The sequence below is a fragment of the Artemia franciscana genome, chromosome 17 (assembly GCF_032884065.1).
Source record: "Artemia franciscana chromosome 17, ASM3288406v1, whole genome shotgun sequence".
Taxonomy (NCBI): domain Eukaryota; kingdom Metazoa; phylum Arthropoda; class Branchiopoda; order Anostraca; family Artemiidae; genus Artemia; species Artemia franciscana.
The window spans coordinates 15,927,986-15,950,860 of NC_088879.1; the positions used below are offsets into that span (position 1 = coordinate 15,927,986).

Sequence of the window (22,875 nt, forward strand, 5' to 3'; positions counted from 1 at the left end):
ATTGTACAGGCTAAAATATGACATGTCTTAAAAAAAGAATAAATTACTGGGTTGACAACCATGCTTAGGTATTTTATTGATTAAGTTTTAACTCTAAGGAGGTATGTTTGATTGTAAACTATACCAATTTATATTAGAAGAAAGACCAATGCGAGCAGTGGATTACCAATTTAGGTTTGGTAGACAAATTCAAAAATCTTTATTTGCACCTTAAATTACCTTAAACTGCATTGTCTAGTGACTGAGGTTCCATGGTTGCATCTGCCAGTCACGATCAACTCCAGATTTGAAGGCATTGGTGGGACGTGACGCATGAGATAGCTTTAATCAGACAAAATTCATGCATTTCTATAAGTTTCTAATTACAGTGGAAAGACAGAAAATATTGCTTTCTTATTTTTGGAAAACTGCTTGCAGGATAATCCTTTGAAATTATCGACAAAAGAAAAAAAATCTTAGAACTAGTGGAGACTAGTTATAAGAGCTCTCTTTTCTAGATGATAGCTAATCCGATCCATCTCCGAAAGGACTTGCTCCGTTCATTATTGGAAAATTGTTCTGCTTATCTGTCATTCTCATTTCCTTATAAAGTCAATGATCACCAAGGAAACTGTAATTCAATGATTGTTTGTATTTTCCACCATTTTATTTGTCGCGATCTATTATTTTTTTTTTTGCTCTCTCCTATGATAATGATTTCAACTTTAATATTTTTGTTTTATTGTGCATAAGATAGATTTCATCAGCTGAGCTAGCCAACAGCAGCCAATTCAACGCACCACCAACTTCTAGCCGCATTTGATCAGTTGGCTATTTTTCCAAAACTGTATGATCTCTTCTTTCGGACGCAAAATATCCCTTTCCGATTTGTTAGATCGAACAAAATCCTTACATCAAACAATATGGATTTTTTCTAATGGCCTAACATTGTAATTATGCACTTAATTTAGTGTTAATTAGGACCGAGTGTGATTAATCTTTTTTTGTGCGTTGCAGAAAATTTTTATTTCAAATAATAGGTTGGTGTTCGGATCGACCTTCTGTTCTTAAAATTTAACACAAAACCGAATTTTATCCTTTTTATAAATGGAAAGTGCTATGGGGACTAGTAGAACCAGGAGCGAAGCAGTCACAACCCTCGAATATCTCCGATCAATTTGCTGCAACGAATGCCGAGGTAGGGGGAAAGGCTAGTTTTGCCCCCCCCCCCCCCCCGAAAAAAAGAAAAATTTCTGACTCGTAAAAACGCAACAAAAATGCATAGAAACAAAATTTTTGATGTTAGTTTCTCTGACTCCCCTCTCCCAAAGAAAAATCCCGGATACTCCTTTGGCTGTAACCATAAGTGATTTGGAATTATGAAGATTTCAAATTGAGAGAAATAGCACTTGCAATTTTTTCCAACTACACAGCCATTACAAAAGAAACGTTGATGTCAGGAATAATTGAAACTGTTCCCTGCCAATAAATAAACCTGTTCAGTGTTCAGCGTGCATAAAGACTAACAAAATTACAAAACAAATCCAAAGACAAACACTATCATTTTCTTCTCTAGTCCAGGCTAAATTCTGAGGTATTATATTTCCCCCAAGTTTACTAATAATAAGGTTTATTGGACGCAGACATACATACGAAATGTTTTGGATGGAGGGGAAGAGTTCTGGAGGTAATCCTGACCTCCAAAAATAAAGCCATTTATTTCAAAATTGTTGCAAATAATGTTGACAGTTGTATACAACTCAATATTTCATCAAGCCTCCAGGGGCCTCTAGCCATCTCCTTTGTAAAAAAAAAAACATGGAATGTTGGTGTGTCAGGGTCCAGGGCTTCCTGTTATCTGTTTTTACTTGCCATATTAAACAGTTTTTGATTGTAAAGCTTAGTTTTGTATGGTCTAACTTGCTCAAAACAAACTTTCTACTTATAAATTTTTAATTAATTCAGTATGAGAAAGAGGGTCGTGCGAGTATACTACTCTGATGATGAAGAAACCTTGTGACTCCCTCCCTCTCGACTTTAAGTATGATACAGAGATTGGCAGATTCTGTTTCATCCAGAATTTTTTAGTGTTGAAGTAGATCCGAACTGGGATGTTTAGAGCAGAGACAAGCCTCTGACATGTATCCAAGTAACTATCATGGCTTTCACTTTGGGAGGAGGGTCGTATGAGCGTTCTGTATCGTGAGGAAGAAGCCGTATATTCAGTATTCCTGACATGAGGTTAGCAAGAAACTAATACAAAATCAAACCTGGATACTCATGTCATTTATTCAATGGTTGCCATTAGTAAAAGATTACTAGGAAACTCGATGCTCTCTGATTTTAATTGGGAAGAAACATAAAATTAGTAAATGTTTTTCCTTTCCGCACTTATATTAACTGGTTGGTTTGTCGACTGATGTAGAATTCATCAAATATTCTTAGCTTTATTTTGAGATATTTGTCGGAAATTAACATGAGGCCAGAAGCCATGAAGATGGTGGAAGCAAAGTTCAAACAGGGACGTGTTGAGGAAAGGCATATGCCCAATGAGGTTGGAAATGGAATAACTTTTGGCATGAGCGCTGAACAACATTTTTTTAAATTATAACCGTGGGTACTCAGCAAGAATTTGAATAATAAAAAAAAAAAATGAATGTAAATACTTAGGTAACGATACAAATACACTCTTATTGATCGATTAGTGACATGAATATTTTCTTAGACCTTTCTTTGACCGACAAAAAATAACAAATTGCGTATTTAATTATTTAATTAATTTATCACCCACACGATACATGAAGTAAATATGGCGGAGTAAGAATAAAAAACAAAAAAAAAACAAAGAGAAAACAAATACAAACACAAAATCAACGAAAGAAATGGATAAGACGGTGCTGAGAGGATCGGCGCGCAGAAGCTGTACTGGAGAGTTTTCTGTGTAGAATCTCCAACTTTAAGGTTATATCATGAACTGAAAATTTGCTAACAAGAATCTGGTTTTTTGTCCAAGGTGGATTATACAGAAGGAATATGCAAAATTTGAAATAATTTATCCATATTCTTTTAAATTACCTTTCTTAAGAAGGGGGAAAAGACCTAAAGCATAAAGAACAGAATATTCACAGAAAGTAGAATGAAGTTTGGCCAGCGCACGACTATTATACTTCCCTCTGTTTGCGACAATCTTTACATAGCCAATTTGGATATGATTTAAGTATGGTGCAACATGGCTGGAAGACAACCTATTTCATTAATTAGGTCAATTATTTTTACACACCAAAGACCAGAGTTCGTGATATTTCTCCACTAATAGACATCGCTGTATCATTCGCAAAGGTAATTTTTAAGACCAACTCGCCTATCATGACGAATTAGAAAACACCAAGGTTTAAAAAAAAAAAGATTAGGTCAATAATAACAAGAAATAATATATTCTTAGTCTTGTTTTTCGTTTTGTTGGAGTTCATAGCCTTTTTGTTGATTTTTATACCCTTTTTGTTTGTAAAAAAGAATAAGATTAAAAAAGGAATAACAAGTGATGACTGAAAACAACTAAAATTTACAGTTAATCAACTTCAGATTCACTTCTGAAGTCTAGTAATTATACAAGTTCTTGGTTTAATTTTTGCTTTTCTTTTCGTCTGCTTTTAGTCTTTTGTCATTTTGTTGGTTTTAATTCCCCATTTTAAGGTCTTCTCCCCCTTTCGCTAAAAAAGCAAATAGAAAAAAAAAATATAATAAAACTTTTCTAACTCATAAATAAACATCCAGCCATACAATACAATCATAAATTTTGCCATCAGAGAATACACTACTACTACTACTACTAGCCTACTACTAATAACTCACTGCAGCACCAAGCCGCCTGAGGCCAACACAGCTACGCACGCTCCTCCTCCAACCTAATCTATTTAAAGCCTCCCTCTTTGCACCTTCCCAGGAAGTTTCCTTTTCCTTTAAATCTTTATGACATCCTACCAACCCAGACAAGGACGACCTGCTTTCCGTGTAGCCCCAGACAGTTTCTTGAAATCATACACGTTTGCAGATACACGATTATTCCTATCCTAAGAAAAATAATCCTTCGTTCTGTTGATTTATCTACTCTGAAACTAAATTTTGTTTTATGAAATAGTTAATCTAGTTTAAATAAGAAAATATTTCAGATTACAAATCTTTTCAAAAGATAGTTTAGAATGGGTGATAAATACTAATATCAGTTATATCACATTTTTGTGAATGAGCAGCTTATGCAGTTCCGGAATATATGGAAATATTTGGTTTGAGATAAAAATGTCGCAACCGAACATGCGAGATTCTAACGTGCTTATTAGTATATTAACACAGACTAAAGTTCACAGGTTTAGATTTTTCCTGTCCCCTTATGTTAGTAGATGGTTCGGGTGAGTGGCAGGGATCCGAGAAGAATACGTTATTTATTATGTAGTTGTTGGTGGTGGTGCCATATCAAAGAAGTGTTTTTTCTTTTTTTTTCTGTTTTTTGGGATATGCAGCATGCATTTAAGAATAAGATACTGCATTTTATACATGTATAACATGAAATTTTTGGATAATAATAATGATATTACTGGTTTTCTTAGACCTGAATCTCCCTGTTCTTCAATAAAAAGTGACGGATCAAAATCTGGTGCAGTGAAATTATCATCAAGCCGAATTATTGTCAAGGATTTGTCAGGAGTAAGTTATCTCTTCTTGTATTTTTGATAATTGCAGTGAATGTTTTTGTACTAACAGCGTCGATTCGTGTCTTACAATAGCCCAACGATTTCCACTTTATCATTTTGTATATGAAATTCTGTGATAAATTTTCCTTTTTGATTTTTTGTTTTTAAGGTTTGTGGGTACTTATCTGTCAGCCAGTAAATACTCGAGAATTTGGATCTACTGGTACGGGTTTGAAACAACCGAGACGCTCGGGAGATACATAGGATATATATATATATATATATATATATATATATATATATATATATATATATATATATATATATATATATATATATATATATATATATATATATATTGGGGGTTGAGTAATGCAGGGCTACATGCAAAATGTAACCAAACCTAAGCAAAATACAACTAAATCTTTATTAAAATACAGGTACAATGTAGTGTTCCACTGAGCCGAAGCTAATTGTATCTTTATACAGACATCTGTAAACCGGCTATTATCTGATTTTATAGATCCAAATTCTCCAGTGTGTACTGGCTAACAGATAAGTACCGATTTGTGTTCCCTCAACAATTTTTTTTGTTATGTTTCTTCCGGCCTACGGTTATAATGTTTCAGCATAAGACGACAATTCGCTATTATTCAATAGCTGAGATTCAGCTTTAAACATGTATCAATTTACATTTTGATTTTTTTTTAAGTTTTTAAGTTTTGATAGGGCGTCGAAAGTAGACGTAAAACTTACAAAAAATGGAATATTTTCCTATTTTTAAGGAGATTTAGATCATTCTATAAGAAAAAGTCAGATTAAAATCATAATTCGGCGTCAGTGACTGTTAAATGTGTAATTAATTATTAAGTTGATATAAGTGTTTTGTCTTTTGGGCCAAGTTACATATACAGACTTTTTGCAAAATCTCATGTTTTAATGCAAAATCTTGCATGTGAAGTTATTGTTAGGATTGTTTGTTGAAAGTATAATTCTGGAGGCTTCAACTTGCATGGTAATCAGCGACGAGTGTAGAGCCGACCCCCTGTTAACAGTAGCTCTAACCATCCGCGCCTCAAAAAAAAAGAATTTTCAATGTTACTTAAAAAAAATAATTGGCATGAGATAAATTTCTTAATTATCGGAGAAACAACAACACCCCTAAAAAGGGGGTATAATCTTGAAGAATTATTTTTACATTTTAATCTATTAAAAATCAGTAAAATAAAAAAGAAAACACACCAGTGCCTCCCATGGGAAAAAGTGGTTTTCGTTGTTGCTCAAGATAGGGGACTGTAATTTTCCTACATGGGTTTGTTGGCTATGTTCATTCTAATGAGGTATTTTTAATTTCAATCTGACACCATTTTTGTGGGGTTTCAAGCTGCTTTTTGAAATTCCCATATATTTGTTTTCACAATAAATTTTTACCCATAAGATTAAAAGGAAGAATTGTTACCATACATGGATCAGCCTCAAATGCTGATTCTTCCTCACTTGGCACTTTGTTTTGGAATTTCGGGTACTATGGGCTAGGCTTCGTTCTTTACTAAAAATCCCCTAAGTTGTTAACCATTACACTATAGAAACATGGCACAAAACGCTACCGTGTTTGGCATTTTGTCCTGAAAAAAAAAAATCTTCAAACAGGGTTAGAATTCTATTGAGAGACAGCCAATTGGCTTAGAATTTTCGAAAGCTATATCTAATCCGCCACAATTTCTAAGGATATACTGTCGCATGGTGGCGCATTCGTCCCTGAACATTCTCAAAAATAAATTGAAAGATTACATTAAATAAAAGAAATATAGATAAAAACATACCACTGGGGTCTAGTACTGCACATTCAGCAAACAAAACTGAGATCACTGTGAGTAAGAACTAAATACAAGTATGTACCCAATATTACTAATAGAAGGAAAGCATCGATGATGTGATAATTGGACCTATAAGCGTTTGGTACCTAGCCGAAACCTTTACCCGTAGACCATTCGGCAGATCACAAAATTTTTTCAGTGTTTTATCGTAGAATTAACCATCGAATACGGTCTAATAAATAAATCAGATCTCGGTTTTTAGAGCGTATTGTCGGTTTTTCTTTTGCTAATTACTTTTGATAGGTAATGTTAAAGTTATCATGTTTTATATCTTCAAATCATAAGAAAATCTTATTTCGATGGATATAACAATTCCATCCATACAATTTTATAGTGTCTGTTACTATTGACGAGGAACGGTCTTAACTAACCATCCATTACCATGAAAGATATGACGACTTTGATAGTTTTTTTAAAGAATTTATTTTGAATTATTGTCTCTTTTCAATAATAGCTCACCCAACATGTGCACATTATAAGAGTCATGAAGTAGTAATAAAGAAGTTGCTGACTTTCAGTACTTTTCAGTACTGATTTTCAAAACAGAGGAAAGCTCAATTTCCGCAAATTTTTGGGCGTGTTCCCTTATTTTTTTGGTACCTTTCTCATGAAAATAAGAATTTTGTGCGAAGCGTGACCCTGCATCCCCCCGCGAGCGACATTCCAGCGCTAAAATGAAATAAGGCTAATTTATGGTCTTTCTTATTGACATCCTCATATATTTCACGTCAAAGATGTTATTTATAACAAATTTACAGTTTGTGTTTTGCAAACTAGCACATGTGTGTTTTACGACTTAGACCTCCCTCGAAGGGTTTTCTTTCAATTTATCCCTCTATGTGTGAATTCTCTCCAGTCTGTATTCTTGGGCTAAAAATATCAGTATCATTTACGCTAGAACTCCTATTGTGAAAGAAACTGGAAACAAATATGCTTGGATATATTAATGCTTATGGAAACGAACAGACTGGGAAACAAATTTTCAAGAAAGTTTCCTTGTATATACAATGCAATTTTTATGCTGGATTTGAATATGAAATCAGAAATGTTCTATCGCCCCACAGTTTACGCATAATCATCCTTGATATAGTACTTTTGTCGCCAAATTTAGGCTCTTCAGAACAAAAAAAAGATAAATATTGTTAAAGCCGCCGTTATTCTCTAACGCCGCCTTGTTTGTTTGAATTCAAATATGTAAATCTGTAACAAAATCGTGGTCGGAGAATTCTGTATCCATGGAGTGGATGAATAGCACTTTACCCAAATCAAATTTTAGCAGCTTATAACTGATTAGTTTATTATCAATGTTGACTCATTTGCGAAACCGATCACTAAGGCAACTAGACCTACACTGCCTGAGCAACGTGAAGTGCTGCGGCAACCTTTCTCCGGCTTCGCCGAATAAAGTGTTGCGAGAGCAACACTTTAGTTTTGTTTCTTTGCTATCGGTTAAACGTTGAAGTTGTCAGCCTATCGAAGCTTTTAAAACATTATGTTCAAATAAGAACACGATCAGTAATCACATAATCAAAGGCTATTCCTCAGCGTTGAAAAAACAATCATAACAAAAGAATATCGAAAGAAGGGACTAAATTGACTTTGCAGCCAGTTGAACCTTATCCTTTTCAATCGTTGAAATCGTGACGGATGAAAGCTTAGAACAATATCTTCTATAATCCAGTTGGTATTATAAAGCTATCTGTTACTTTTCAGGATCAAAATACCATAAATGACACTATTAATTATGAAGAAACTACTGTGACATGTTTTTATCAGCTCATCACGAGCTATCGATAATACCCAGAGAGGGACTAAATTGACTTTGCAGCCAGTTGAACGTTATCCTTATGAATCGTAGACATCGTGACGGATGAAAACTTAAAACAGTATCTTGTATGATCTTATTGGTATTATAAAGCTATCCGTAACTTTTCAGGATCAAAATACCATAAATAACACTCTATTAATTATTACGAAACTGCCTCGTTGTTTTACGTTATCGTTTGTACCCGTTGCGTAAACACTTAATTCTAGGTTACAGTAAGTATAGGTAGGTTACACCAACTAGCAAAAGTTACAAACCCCTCTTCTGAAGATGATTGTAGCCTAAAAGACGATTATTACTTAAAAGTCCCCTACATGTCTTACCACTGGAACCAACTCGGTCTTACCATCAAATGCACCGGAAATAAATAATAGGTACACCAACTAGCCAAAGTTGCAAACCCCTTATTGCCGAGATGATTATGGTCTAACGGCCGACTATTGCTTACAAGTCCTCTACTTGTCTCACAATTGGTATCGGCCTATTTTTGGTTTCAGTGTGTACTCTACTACTGAAGTTGTCAACCCCTTGAAACTTTCAAACTAGTATATCCCATGAAGGAATTTTTGTACCAAGAAATGGATGAAATATACTTTGATCAGCTCATCAAGAGCTATCAGTTGCCGTCGAAGAAAAATTATATCTGTCTTAGTTCAAAAGTGATTTTTTTTGCCGTAGGTCTACTTTTTAACGTCACCACTTAGAAAGGAGCAAAGGATAAGCTACAATTTCTTTAGCAATGACAGAACTTTTTAAAGTTTAAGAGGTACATCTGATAACATTTCTCTACCTCAATCCCAAGTCCGAAAAAACAAATGATAAACCCAGCCGAAATCACGGCAGCACTTTCGGACCCGTGGGAAAATGCCGCTTTTTTGCTTCTGTAAATTTTTCTATTTATCACTCAAAGAAGATATATTGGCTGTTGGGCCGGGTAACTGCCGCATATATTCACACTTATAGATTTTAGTCCATCTTCAATTTGAAAGTGCTGCCTGCCTGCTTGCCTGCTAGAACGGAGCCTTCCACTCGAAAGCAGAAACATGGTTTGATGAAACGAAAGCTTGGCTGCACAACTTCAGATACTCCTCTCTGACATAGGCTACATAACTCCACTTCACTTCGCACACCATAGGCTCTGGTTCGTGGACAAGCAAAAACCATCTTTTTTGGCCCCAGGCAAGAGTTCTGTGGAGCTTTCCAAAATGTAATGTCTCAATTCATCAATCCGGCCTGAGGTCCACACTTTCCGTAAAAACCGCACAGGTTAGACCCTTACCAGTTTCCAGGAATAAGCTGAGATTGGCGGTATAGGAAAAAAAAAAAAAAAAAAAAAAAAAAAACGGGGCAAAACCAAAGTGTTGCTCTCGCAACACAATTATATTTATTTTTAGGCATAGTTTTGGCAAAATATTCAAGCAACTAAAGATGGCTGAATGTTGCTCTCTTTTTGAAAAGAGAAATAAATCCAAGAAATAATATCGATACTACCATTATGATGCGCTTGTATAAAAAAAACTTGGTTTTTCCAGGTTATTTCTTTTTTCTTTTTGTCATTTTAGCAACTGCAACAATTTCCAAGAAGCTTTCAGATTTTGTCGTTTGACAACTCATGGAGTGATACATTGAATTCAACCAAAAACTCAACTTACTATTCGTTGATTTCCGTCGGAAATTTGACCCGATACGGCGCGAAGGACTGTGGCATAACCTCCTTCACCACGGGATCCCTTATGAGATAGCCCAAATAATCAAGAGTCTATACGACTAGTCCTGAGGCCAACTAATAACCGCTGATGGGTTTTCAGAAAGAGTTCACAACTTCGTCAGGAGTACTCCAGGGTTGCATCTTATCACCACGTCTCTTCAACGTCTTTCTAAATGCCGTTCGGTCACTGATGCAGTCGGAATGTAGCGCAACAACAGGAGGGCTGCAAATAGACAATCTTGCCTCGACTTGTACTTGCTAGCTCTAGCCTCCGAAGACTAGCCAACCTCTCGAAAAGTAACCACCTTCCGAAAAACTCAAAATGCGCCTATTCAACAGTTTAGTCATCCCCATAGTTATTTATGGATAAGAAACATTGACTGTGAAAAACCGAAGACGAAAGAAAACTTCTAGCTTTTGAGTCGAGATGCCTCCGTCGCATTGCTAGAATCAAATACACTGACCAAAACACAAATGTGGAAATACGTCAAAGGCTCCAGTTCACTGAAACCATTCTCATTAAAATCAAGAAACAACAACTGCGCTGGTTCGGCCACGTCAAGCGAATGGAACTGAGTCACCTCCCAAAAATCACCCCTGAATGATCCCTCCATAGCCTTCGTCCACGAGGCAGACCACGAAAACGATGGATGGAGAACTTACGCTTCGACAGCGTGAAAATAGCCCAGTTGTCGTTTATCGCACCAGATAGAGTAAAGTACTGAGCCCTTACGCATGACAAAATTAAACTCCATTTTTTTGTTACAAAAAATATCTGATCGTATCATAAATTAATAGTAAAGGCTATGCAATCAGCATTGATGGAGAAAAAGGGAAAAGTGCTAATAAGAGTCAATCTGTATAGCAGTACTGAATTCGAATTGGGTCAGTTCTCCCAATGCAAGAGGGGACTGGATCTTATTCTAGCGAGAGGTGGGATGTTATTTTTGAAGATTCGATCATTATGTTAGTGGTATTTTAACACCTGAGCAATTTTACAAAATCTGCTGCTGTTATTCTCCACATTGTTCCTCTTCAGTTGCTTCTCTAGATGTCGGCTTTAAACTTTGATTCAAAAATCTCGTATTTCAAGAGCAAAGTATAGATTTTTCGCCAGTCACAATTCTTTTTTGTTAATTCACTTTCAGTGCTAACTAATTATATTCAAAAACTACTGGCAGCAATAAAAGGGATTAGTAAAACAATATTAGGAAGTTTTGTGCTGTAAAAATCAGATAAAAAACGTTTACTTGTGAAGTTATAAACTTATCATTTTTGATCTTCTTGTCTATTAACTGGCGGTATGAAGCTCAAGTCATGAGGGCGCGATCTAGCAAATATAATGCAGTTTTCCTATATTACATTTACATGCACGCGACTTCATTTTAGGGGTAGTAAGGTTCGTCTAAACCGCAAAAATGGCAAACTATATAAAAATTGTGGAAAGCAGTCTTTCTTTCTGTATTGAGAGAAAGGTTGAGATGACTAGGACACGTTTTGCGGATGAAGGATGAGAGATTGCCAAAGATCGTCCTTTTCGGTCATACATCTAGGATCAAACGAAAAGCCTTCCGTCCCCGAGTGAGGCTGGAAGAGGGTGTAAAGAGGGACGCTTTGAATAGATTGGGATTGAGGAGGAGCGTGCGGAGCTGTGTTGCCTCCGGCAGCTCTCGGTGCTTTAGTGAGTTGTTAATAGTATATAGTCGTGTAGTATATAAATCAGGGAAAGATAATGGAAGCTTTAATATTTCGAGCTGGGCCAGCTACGGAGGCCTTCTGTAATTGGCCTATTGTATTATAGGTTAAGACTAAACTAGTAAACTGTATCCAAATATAAATCCAGGCCAAATTTGGATATGCTTCCTACGCCACTTGTTTCATATTTATTTCAGGTTGGGGTTTCGTCGAATGCGTCTCTTGTATAGCTTTCTATTGTAAAGGTTAACAAACATCAAAAATAAGAAGAACAATAGGGAATTCTTTTCGTAAGACAGTGGAAATCTAATGGAACGAATATTTCGGCCCTATGTCCAAGAGCCGTCCTCAGCAAAACATAAATATATAGAAGAAGAAAAACTTACAACAATCTACGGCCAATAAAACTAAAATGAAATGTTTTTAAAACAGTCCCAGCCTCCTTACTTCAGCGAAGTTCAACCAGGACTGATAAATAAAGTGAGATGAAACGAGGCAATTCATTGAAATAAAAGAAGAATAATTAATTACGCGTTTTTAGTGCTAATCTTGCTTTTTTGGCAGCTGATCTCAAAGGTCTATTTTTGACTGATTCTGTTTTAATATCGACTGGTTTTTTAAAATATTTTCTAAGATGGTTTTTAATTAAATTTGTGTGGATAGCATTTAGTGAATATTCCCCCAAGCTCCTATTTAAGGAGGTATTATTATTAATCTTAAGTCTGACTTCAATTGCTTCTCAAACTACCTGCTTTATTCCTAGGTCATTGCTAATAAGGGTGGATTCTTCAAAAAGTATTTTGTGGCTAGGATTTTCAAATACATGGCTGCTTAAAGCAGAATCAAAAGAAACAGCAGCAATATTAGGATTTAGAGCTTTGGGGATATCTTTATCTTTATCTTCGTCGCTATGTAAAGGTTGAGTCCCGTTATTTTTTTTTTGGTGTTATTTTTACGCTTTTCATTTTAATTACCTTCTTTTTTTATTTTTTCTTGGTTAATATTGCTACTATATCCTACTAGAAAAAGTAGGAATGCCTTATTTATGGAATAATGGTCTTTGCTCTCGCGATGTACCAGCAAATTTAGAAAGCCAGGTACGATTTATATTAGAGAGTCAGGAAATTCAGCATTGGCAAGGGCTGGTTCTTGATTCTACAACCCTACAACATTATAATCAGGCAAAACCTAGTTTTGGGGAGGAAGTTTATTTTAAACTTAATTTACCGGCTATGATTCTACGTCGTTGGATTCAGCTTAGGGCAAATTGTCTTCCAATCCAGAACAGGCAAAAAACGTTCGACAAAAATAAAATGATAGTTGGTCCTGATAGGCGGTATCTTTGTCCTCTTTGTAAAGATGATGATGAAGACTTGGATCATTTTCTCCGGAAATGCCCGGTGCTCTTGGATTTACGGGAAATTTATTTGCATGGGATTAATTTGATGCTTCCGGGTATTCTACAAAATAGTAACCCAACCACAATATTTCGAGTGGGAGTATATATAGAAAAATCTTTAATAAGAAGAAAAAGTTTTATATGATTAATTTCTTTTGTAGTTAGATTTGGTACTTTTTGCGTTGAATTCTGTTTTTTGTGCGTGTTCGTACTGTTGTTAATTTCCTTGCTTGTTTGTTATTTATTTATATGTTGTGTGTATATGGCCCACGGGTTTTTGAAATACACTTATCTATCTTATCTATCTATCTATTGGGTGTAAACATAAGGACTTTTTTCTTTAAAGAAAGGGTGTGTAGTTTTAAAAAGTTTGGCTTTTGGTAGTTGATATATTTGTCTGTTTATTTTAACGAAATTCTTAATATCTACGCCATATTCTGTAGTTGAGTTGTCTATACAGTTTTATAATCTTTGACTTAATCGGAAATTTTAATATTGTTCTGCACTGTTTGATTTGAGTTGCCGCTTGCAAGCCTGATTAATATTTGATAATCTGCAATAAAATTATATTTGCCTGCTATAAACAGGTTCTAAAAAAATACATTTAGAATGTGAAAATAAACTGAATGAACTGAACTGAAAATAAACTGATTGAAGTCTGTTGGCAAAGGTCAGAATGAACAGGTCTAAATGCTAAATGATATAAAGGTTAATCCAGATAACTAGTGTAAAATTCTTTCGATAATAAACCATTGGGAGGCCTTCCTAAACACACTTATCGAACAGTTAACGTTAACATTCCAAATTATTTTCAGGCGACTAAATTTCTAATAAAAAAGACGGATATATCCGAAGTTGAGGTTCGCGTGCTGTCTAATAGAGAAAATTTTCCGAGACAGAGCCAAAGTATATTTCTTGTAGAAATGGAAATTGAGATCGTTGAAGTAGTAATTTGTCCGTTTAAGTGTTTTAGTTTGGAAATTACGTGCTTTATACGAAAATGTTTATAAAGCATCATTCCGATTGTTTACCGGGGCCGTATCTGTTTTTTTTTATCGGGGGGGGGGGGGGGGGGTACAATAAAATGGACCAAAAATATGCTTTTATGCATTTTTATTACGTTTTTATGAGTCGAATAAACATTCAGGGGGGAGGAGCTTGAACCCCCAACCTTCCCCTGAATATAGCTTTGCTGTTTACTGATATCCCTCAGACTTTACACTGGAAGTTTTAGTTGTAACATATTTGGCTGATACACGATTGGGAGGGGCACCTACACCCAATCCCCCGCAACCTAGTTTCTACTGTTACTTCCATAAATTTCATGTATTTTCATGACTTTGTGACGAATTTGCCATTCTCACATCACATGTGTAAATATATGCAAAACATAAAATAAGTGCATTCGATCAAAGCGGATTTCATTAAAAAGTTTGTACTAAAAATAACATTTTTGGAAACGTACAATATGCTTTATCACTCGTCATCCTTTCCAAGCACTCCCTCCCTCCTATTCTGACCCTCTCTCTATCTTTACATTATCCCTACCATATACTGACAGAGTATTCAATGTAATTAGTATGAACTGGTTCTGACATCATTCACACCCATCATTGCAATGTAAAAATGCTTAGTAATTTATCAGAAAGATCTGAGGTTGAGAAACAGTTTGAGGCCAAAGAGGGGCAATGGAACAAAGATCAATTGAGTCTTACTCCTACCTTAAAAAAATGTTTCAGAATTAATTTTAAGCTGCCGTAAGGCTAGATCCAGGGGGGGGGGATTGCCACATCTGTGGTTTTAGGGGGGCTGAAGGGGCATTTTACAAAAAATGTATACAAACAAATTTTATATGTATTTTGTATAAAAAGAGCTTTAACCCAATCCCACTCCGTTGGTCTCTCAGATTATGAAGAAATGCTGTTCTTTGTTTATTCATTGCCTTTCGTTCTTTCAATAACGTTTTACTCGTTCTTCCAGTCTCTTCCACCCATATTATTCTTCTCCCCTGCTAACACATTGTCTTGAACATGACCCTACCTAGATCTTGGCACTTTGCTGACTAACCATACTTTAATTATCTTTATCAATATGTACCGAAAGCCCCTGATATTGATCATATCCACCGTTACAGTGCTAAAACGCTTAGCAATTTTGTTTTTTCTTTGTTTCTAAATGAGAATCTCGTTTTACAAAGCTGTGCACCATATGTGTTTATGATTGATCTTTGACTTTTGAAACTTTGACCTCAGTTTACCAGCATTTATGAGCTAATTAGATACTAATGAAGTAAAATTTCGTCTGCGATTTGTGTTTTCCACGAAAAAAAAACTTTCGCTATTCCTATATCAGCATTTGTTTTTCAAGAAATTTTTTAAGACGTTGCATCTCTCCTCAGTTATTCAGGTACTGAGAAACCCCAAGCTCGGATGCACATCTTAGCGAATTATGCATAATATCGAAGTACCAAGGGACCGATGTTCGCTCGAAGAAAAGAAAGACAGCGCTTTTTCAACCTCTTTCACTAAACAACTTCAATTCCATTTTATTTTATTCTGCATATCTTTTTGCATATTTATACAGAAAAGTTGTTCTATACTATATAATACCAAATTAAATTCAATATGCTCTAAAAAATTAGCACAGGAACTCATCTTCAAAAAAAATTATTATAACTTATTCATTAAATTTGTTATAATAAAAATTGTTATGCTTACAAGCTTTTTAGCTTACAAGCTATTGTATGACTAGATAAATAAATAAGTATTCTAAGTATTTGTGATGTTATTCACAGGAAAAATGTTTTTCCAAAATTAAGGCTCTAAACAAACTATCCAAAAATCATCATCACACCGGGAAGGTATAGTTTGCCAATGAAAAAAATATAGCGCCGTTTTCGAGGACAAAATTTGCATATGAATAAATAAATATGCACATATACACTTATTGTTCGTTTGACAAGATATAAGATATCTGTTGAGCATAAAGATGCATCATACTGATTTTCAAATTAAATTCTACCGAATTTAACTTCTCAAGGAAGTATTTAAGCTAAGTCTGTTTTTAGGATTCTTGTTCAGGAAGGGGGGAGGGGCTGGGATCGTACAAAAAAACTTTGCAAAAAGCATCAACATTTGTTTATATGAATTTTTTTTACTTTTTTGAAAGTCGGACAAAAATGTCGGGGGAGGGGTTCAAACCTGGTAACTCCTTCCCCTGGATACGACCTTGATTTGAACAACGACTAATATTTTAATTTGTTTTCCAGCCTAATGCAGATCTAGTGCAGATTTTGGCAAGAAAGCACAGCCTAAGAGACTCCTGTAAATCTAGCCGGCAAGGTTCACCAGAAAGGGTCTCAAAAAGTGCTCGGGAAACACCAGAGAAATCCCCTTTCAGCGCCCTGAAAGAGAAAATTAAAGGCAATTTCTGCCCGGATAAAGCCAAGGTCATGACAGCCTCCTCACTACATAACATTCTAGAAGCCTGCCTTGTGAAAGCACCCAAAGGTATGTCCTAAGTGTCTATTTCGAGTTTTTTTAGGGGGGTGGGGTGGATATTTTATTTTTTTGGTGTTCTTACTATCGTGATAACTATGGATTTACATAATAATAAAATTAAAGAAGGATGGATGTCCGAGCACATCCAGGAATCTGATCGGAGATTGTGTTAAGCTCTTCGAACTAAGAATGCCCATTCAAAACACAAACCCATTCAAATAGAAAACCTTCTATATGCATTTCAAAGCTATCCGTAATGAGATGAAAGTAATCTAAAGGAGGAGGGAGGGACCTTGACTCCAAAACCCCGCCTCTCTATCCAACTTCCCTCTCCCTGCCCTCCTCTCTCCCTGCCTTCCTCTCTCGGAAATACGAAGAAATGAATAACCCTTGAAAAAGGTCTCAACAACTGGGAGACAAAAAATTATTACAGACAATAAAACAAAAATATTTAGCCTGTTTAAAATCTTAGATACGATGAATCTGACACTTTTATGGCATATACTACTTTCATCATCATTTATCAATATTTAATAATATGTTCTTCTGACACCAATGCAACTACATAACCATTTAGACTTTAACATTTGTTTATCCACCCTTAGTTAAAGAAGGGATTTTTTTTTACTTTCTTCTCTAAGTTATTCGGCGTTATAAATGCAAAAATGAGTGAAATATCTTTTCTTCATATTCAAGGTATATTTGGTTTAAGAAAGTTTGACCCCATTAAATAAGTTCCGTTTCTAGAACTTTTGAAAAAAAAAATAACATTCAACTTCTTTTTAGTACAATGTAAGTGATTTGTCACTTCATTTTAATGTGAAACACTTTTTGCTTGAGATGTAATAAGAGCAATTTTAACATAGAAAAAGCTCTAATGTACACTTGCATGAGAGTTTGGTTGCATGGTTCTTCAACACTTTTCTAAGAGCTTTAAGGCTTTTACCACTGGGATGAAAGTAAGCATGAACAAACGTGAGGTAACAATGTAAGGGACAGAAAATGTAAGGACAATGTAAAGGAACACAATGTCAATGTCAATAAAATGTCAGCAAAAAATGTCAACATGTCAACAAAAGGCTTTTACCACTGGGACGAAAGTAAGCATGAACAAACTTGAGGTAACAAGGTAAGGGACAAAAAATGTAAGGACAATGTAAAGGAAAAAATGTCAATGTCAACAAAATGTCAACAAAAAATGTCAACATGTCAATAAAAGGCTTTTATCACTGGGATGGAAGTAAGCATGAACAAACGTGAGGTAACAATGTAATGGAAAGAAAATGTAAGGACAATGTAGAGGAACACAAAGTCAATGTCAACAAAAAATGTCAACATGTCAACAAAAGGGACAATATAAGGGACAGGTAAGAACAATGTAAGAGACAGAAAAGAAATGATAGCATAGATACGAGTTTATAAGATAAAAGTTTATTGCAGACTTTTATAAAAATAACGATTGCTTAGTTTTAAATAGAACGACGTGTTGGACGAGTAGTTTTAACTTAAAGCTCTTAATTCCTTTTACCCCTTTAAACCTTTTTTCTTAAATTTTAAATGCAACGCAGGACGTGGAAAAATACCGGCACATAGGAGGAGGAGGGCATAAATGGAGAAGTTTCAAAACAGGTGAATTGTGATGGTATGAAGATTATCATTTGACATAACGAGAGAATAAGGGAGGAGGGTGGCCCCAACGCCCCTAAGTATATGTCTGGATATACAATTTATAGGAACAATTTTAAGGAGCCTATTTTATTTCTTTACAAAGCTTTCACTGCACTTGGAAATATAGTTGAAAACAACTTTAAGAAGCGGGAAATCACCTTTTAAACGACGATTTGTTTTTGTTATAATTGAAAGAAACGGTGTGCCGCATTAGTAACATCAATAGATGTCACCCCAGAAGGATTTATTTGAATAGAAATAGCTAAAAGAATAATACAAAACAAGCTATTTTAGAATAAGTCTGTTCGATGCAGAATTGCCTAAATCTAACTAACTTATTACCAAGCCCGTATCCGGGGGGGGGGGGCTATCGAGTTTGAATCCCCCTCTCGAACTTTTTTTCAACATGTATAATCGTAACAGCAATGCACATAAATGAATTTTTGATGCGTTTTTAGAAGTTTTTTTTTGCAACCCTACACTCCCCGAACAAAAATTCTGGATATGCCCTTGTTTGTTACATCAGGTATTTCTAGAACAGATTCAACTTTCTTTAAGAATGTTTGGTTTCGTGGGATAAGCATTTACGGGGGGGGGGGGAATCTTTGCTATCGAGAAAATGATCCACATTAAAATTGCTACTAACGCTCGGAGTTACTCAGGGCGATCACTTTTTTATCATGTTACCATATTCAAACTTTAATTAAATTTCCCTTTTTTCTAGTATCGTTTAATCCGCGGGCCATCCAAGTATCCCCTTTATTCGTTAGTAAGTGGATTGACTACTCGAATAAATACGGATTTGGATTCCAGCTCTCTGATCGATCAGTCGGTGTATTGTTTAATGACAGCACGAGGATGATTCTATCTTCAGACTTGCAGTGAGTATTTTTTTATTTGTAAAACCTTTTTCGCCACCAACAGATAGAAGATGGGATAAAGAGTTGACGTGTTCGATCTTTTTTTTGCATAACTTAATGACTCATAACCTCAATCGACTAAAATTCCATTGGTAGTTTGACGATGAATTCGGCAAAATTCTGTCAGTGTTCGAACCCTTCCAGCTGATCAGTATGATCAACCGGAAGGTGGACTGGCTGATCAGACTTTGATCAGTTGATGCATTATTTAATGACAACAACAAGAATGGTTCTATGTTCAGATTTAAAGTGAGTATTCACTTTTGTTTCAAAAATCTTTCTTTATGTGCCACCAACCAACAAAATACAGGACGAAATTAGAAAGTCGACGTATTCGATTTTTTCGCATAACTTAATGACTTATGACCTCAATTAGTTGTATTTTTTATTGATAGTTTGAAAATAAGTTAGGTACATTCTGTCAATTTTGAATCCTTCCAGCTCTCTGACTGATCGATTGATACATTATTTAATGACATCACGAAAATAGGTCTATCTGCAAACTTGCAGTGAGTATTCATTTTTGGAGAACATTTTCTTATGAGCCATCACCCATAGGACGAATTAAAAAATTTCACGGATTTGATTATTTTTTTTCGCATACCTTAACGACTCATAACCTCAATTGACTGCATTTTCATTGATAGTTTGTAGATGAGTTAGGTACATTGTTGGCAATGATGCACAAAAAAGTGCCAATTTTGTCCCAAAAGTTTCAGAGTTTGTATGGTTTGGAAAAATACAAAGAGTCGAAATTGTAATTTCTAGTCACATTTAATTGGATAAACCTGAAAATTAACCTCGGAAAACAATTTGAAATTCTTATCAATGGAAAATGAACAACGGATTGCAGTTTAGGTTAAATAAAACAAATAAAATTTATATATTTGCACTAGTTTTATATCTATATTTTGTGCAACCAAAAAGACCTGGTAATATGATTTTACAATATGAAATTTGATTTGTTAATGTTGGATTAAATTAATGGTCTTAAATGAATCTGAAATAGTCCAAAATAAACCACAAAACCTAATAATTCTAATATCTATAATTACTTTATTACTAGGGTTGGCAAAGTTGTAAAAGTTTCAAAAATTCAGTTTTGCTATGAATTGACCTCCAATTAAAATCCAGTATCTTAAATTTGTTATTAAATACAGACAGTTTTCTCACTAAATAATGCAATACTTTCATTATTTAATAAAATTACTTAATTTACTGTTTTATGCATTTATTATTATTTAATTATTATTATATCATATTTTTATTATTTAATAGCATAATATAGTATTTTAAATTCACCTTCCGAAGTGCGCTAGGATTAAAATCTAGATGATTTTAATCCTAAAATCATCTATAAAATAGATAAAATAAGATTTTTTTTTATAATTAACTAGGAATATAAATTTGTAAACCGATGAATGCTTTTATCGTCAAAGCTATTTAAATGGCTGCCAAACAAGTTCTATTGTTTTACTAAGAATTTTTGTAGGAAATGTGTTTTAAACTTGGAAGACCGATGCCTAAACTTTTTATTTTTTTTTTCTTCTTGAAAGCATCTGCATCAATTAATTAAATTTAATAGTTTTCAGTGGCGTTTTGCAAAAAGGGTTGAAGTCCACTTGTTTTCTGAAAACGACTTGAGCATAAGGTTTGAAAGAACTCGAAGAGATCTATCGATTGGTCTGCTCAAAATAGGGTGATCTTTAATTCTGACAGAGTTCTAAATCATTCCTAAAGGGCGTAAACAAGTACATAAGTCCCTTATCTTCTAAACAACGAAGATTTAACAGTTTGGACATTTCTAGCGAATCCCGATCGAAAAGGAACTAGTCTTTGACATTTCAAGTTTCTTAAATTCTGATTTGTCAAAAAGAATTCTTTTTTTTTTCATTTTGCTCTCCGGTAAAATTAGAAAAGTGGACTCATGCCCTTTTGCAAAACATCATGGTTATGTTATGTGACATTTGAGTTTTTTCAAGTTTGAATGCCAAATTTTGTAAACTGATTAAAAATGTCATGTAAATAAGAAATAACATTTTCTTTTTTCTGCAGAATCAATATTTGGTATTAATTTATATACCACTAAACGCTTTAAATGTCAAAGCTACTTTAATCGATTCCAACCAGATTCGGCTGTAGAGCTAAAAATGTTTGTTGTAGGGAATGTGTTTCGGTCTCGGAACATTGATGGCCGAGCACTCACAGCTTGGGTATAGAACTTTTTCCTTTTTTAATCTTGTCAAAAGGCTATTTAAATTCATTCCCTTGTTTACAAGTATGTGGCACCTCTATACTTTACGGCTCTTTATTGTTTTATTGATGCCATGAAATGGTTATTTATGTAATAGTCATGTTAACATCAATTCGTAAACTCTTTTCTACTAGTAACGCTTTACTGATAATATACAACGATTTTTCAGTTATATGTGATATGTCTTCAGCCGTATCAGATTAGAAAAAGCATCCACCAAGAAAAGTTATAACATTTTCCTTCTAACTTCATAAGAAAGAGATAAAAATGAGAAAGACTTCTAGAGAGGGAGACAAATGTTGCCAGAAGGCTATAGATATTTATCTCTAATTTTTTTTTGGAAATATTCCACCAACGTCCCTTGCTAATGACGTTTTTTATGGATAGAGAAATAGTCGGGCAAAATATTGGAACTGGTATGGTCGTTTGAATATTTGGACATGTGTTCTTATGAACCTTATATGAAATCTGTCCCTTATTCTCTAATGAACTTTATTTTGATATATGAAACACCATGTTAACTTGTAGTAACGGTCGTTTTTTCCTTTTGCACTGTAAGAAATAACATCTTGTATAAGGTTTACAGTTTCTAAGGCGACCCTGGTTATTAGATTACGTATATGGTTTTCGAATGTATTTTGGGACTTTGACAGGCTTGTCAGGGTCACCAACGGGGGGGTGGGGGCAAGGTAAAGGCAATTCCTCCCTATAAATTTTGAATTGGCACCTCTAGGTAAGGAGGGGAAGTCCCTGGTGTCTGAGTCTCAAGTAACCTACTGTGCCAGCTTTTCTGAAATGTATGAAATGAGTTTAATTGTTTAATCAGTGGTCTAGATTCATCACCATATTAATTAGGCTAATACAATCATTAAATCTACATCCTTTTGTAGGGCAGGGTCTCTCAAACAATTTTTTTAAATCGCTCTTTTATTTTATAATTTTGTCTAATCCATACCACTGTTTACACAAGTTATCATGCATATTGGGAAGGATAGTGGAGATAAATTCGTATCGCAGAACAACTTGCCAAGAACCCTGCCGAGACCCCCCCCCCAAACTTCCGGTTTACCTGTACAAGATTTGAGCGCTTGCATACATGACTGCATCTTCTCCTTAAGGATGGTGGTTTCTGAAACTCTTCTTTGTTGGCATCTATAATTTTACATGTTTCCTGTGAGCTTGTAGAGAAGTTACTAACACCAACAGTGTACGCTATATTCTGAATTTGACATTGTTTTTGAAAAACAGCGTGGAATTCCTGCGTGGAGGAAATTCGTAACTGAACTATAGTAAAAAAAACTTAATTTTTAACGTTACCAAATTCGTTCACTGGCGGCAATAGAACATAGAAATTTCAATAGA

At 34.8% G+C, this 22,875-nt stretch overlaps 1 protein-coding gene and 1 long non-coding RNA gene across 2 annotated transcripts in view; both read left to right on the forward strand.

Annotated features, from left to right (window-relative positions):
- Positions 1-22,875, forward strand: part of LOC136037915 (uncharacterized) — a 343,911-nt gene that overhangs the window by 306,315 nt on the left and 14,721 nt on the right. The window lies entirely within an intron of this gene.
- Positions 1-22,875, forward strand: part of LOC136037913 (serine/threonine-protein kinase PLK1-like) — a gene marked incomplete at its 5' end in the record, with an annotated part of 80,912 nt that overhangs the window by 43,316 nt on the left and 14,721 nt on the right. Inside the window, 3 exon segments of the mRNA XM_065720769.1 lie at positions 4,584-4,680; positions 16,440-16,680; positions 19,064-19,220. Coding sequence (XP_065576841.1) covers positions 4,584-4,680; positions 16,440-16,680; positions 19,064-19,220 — 495 coding nt within the window.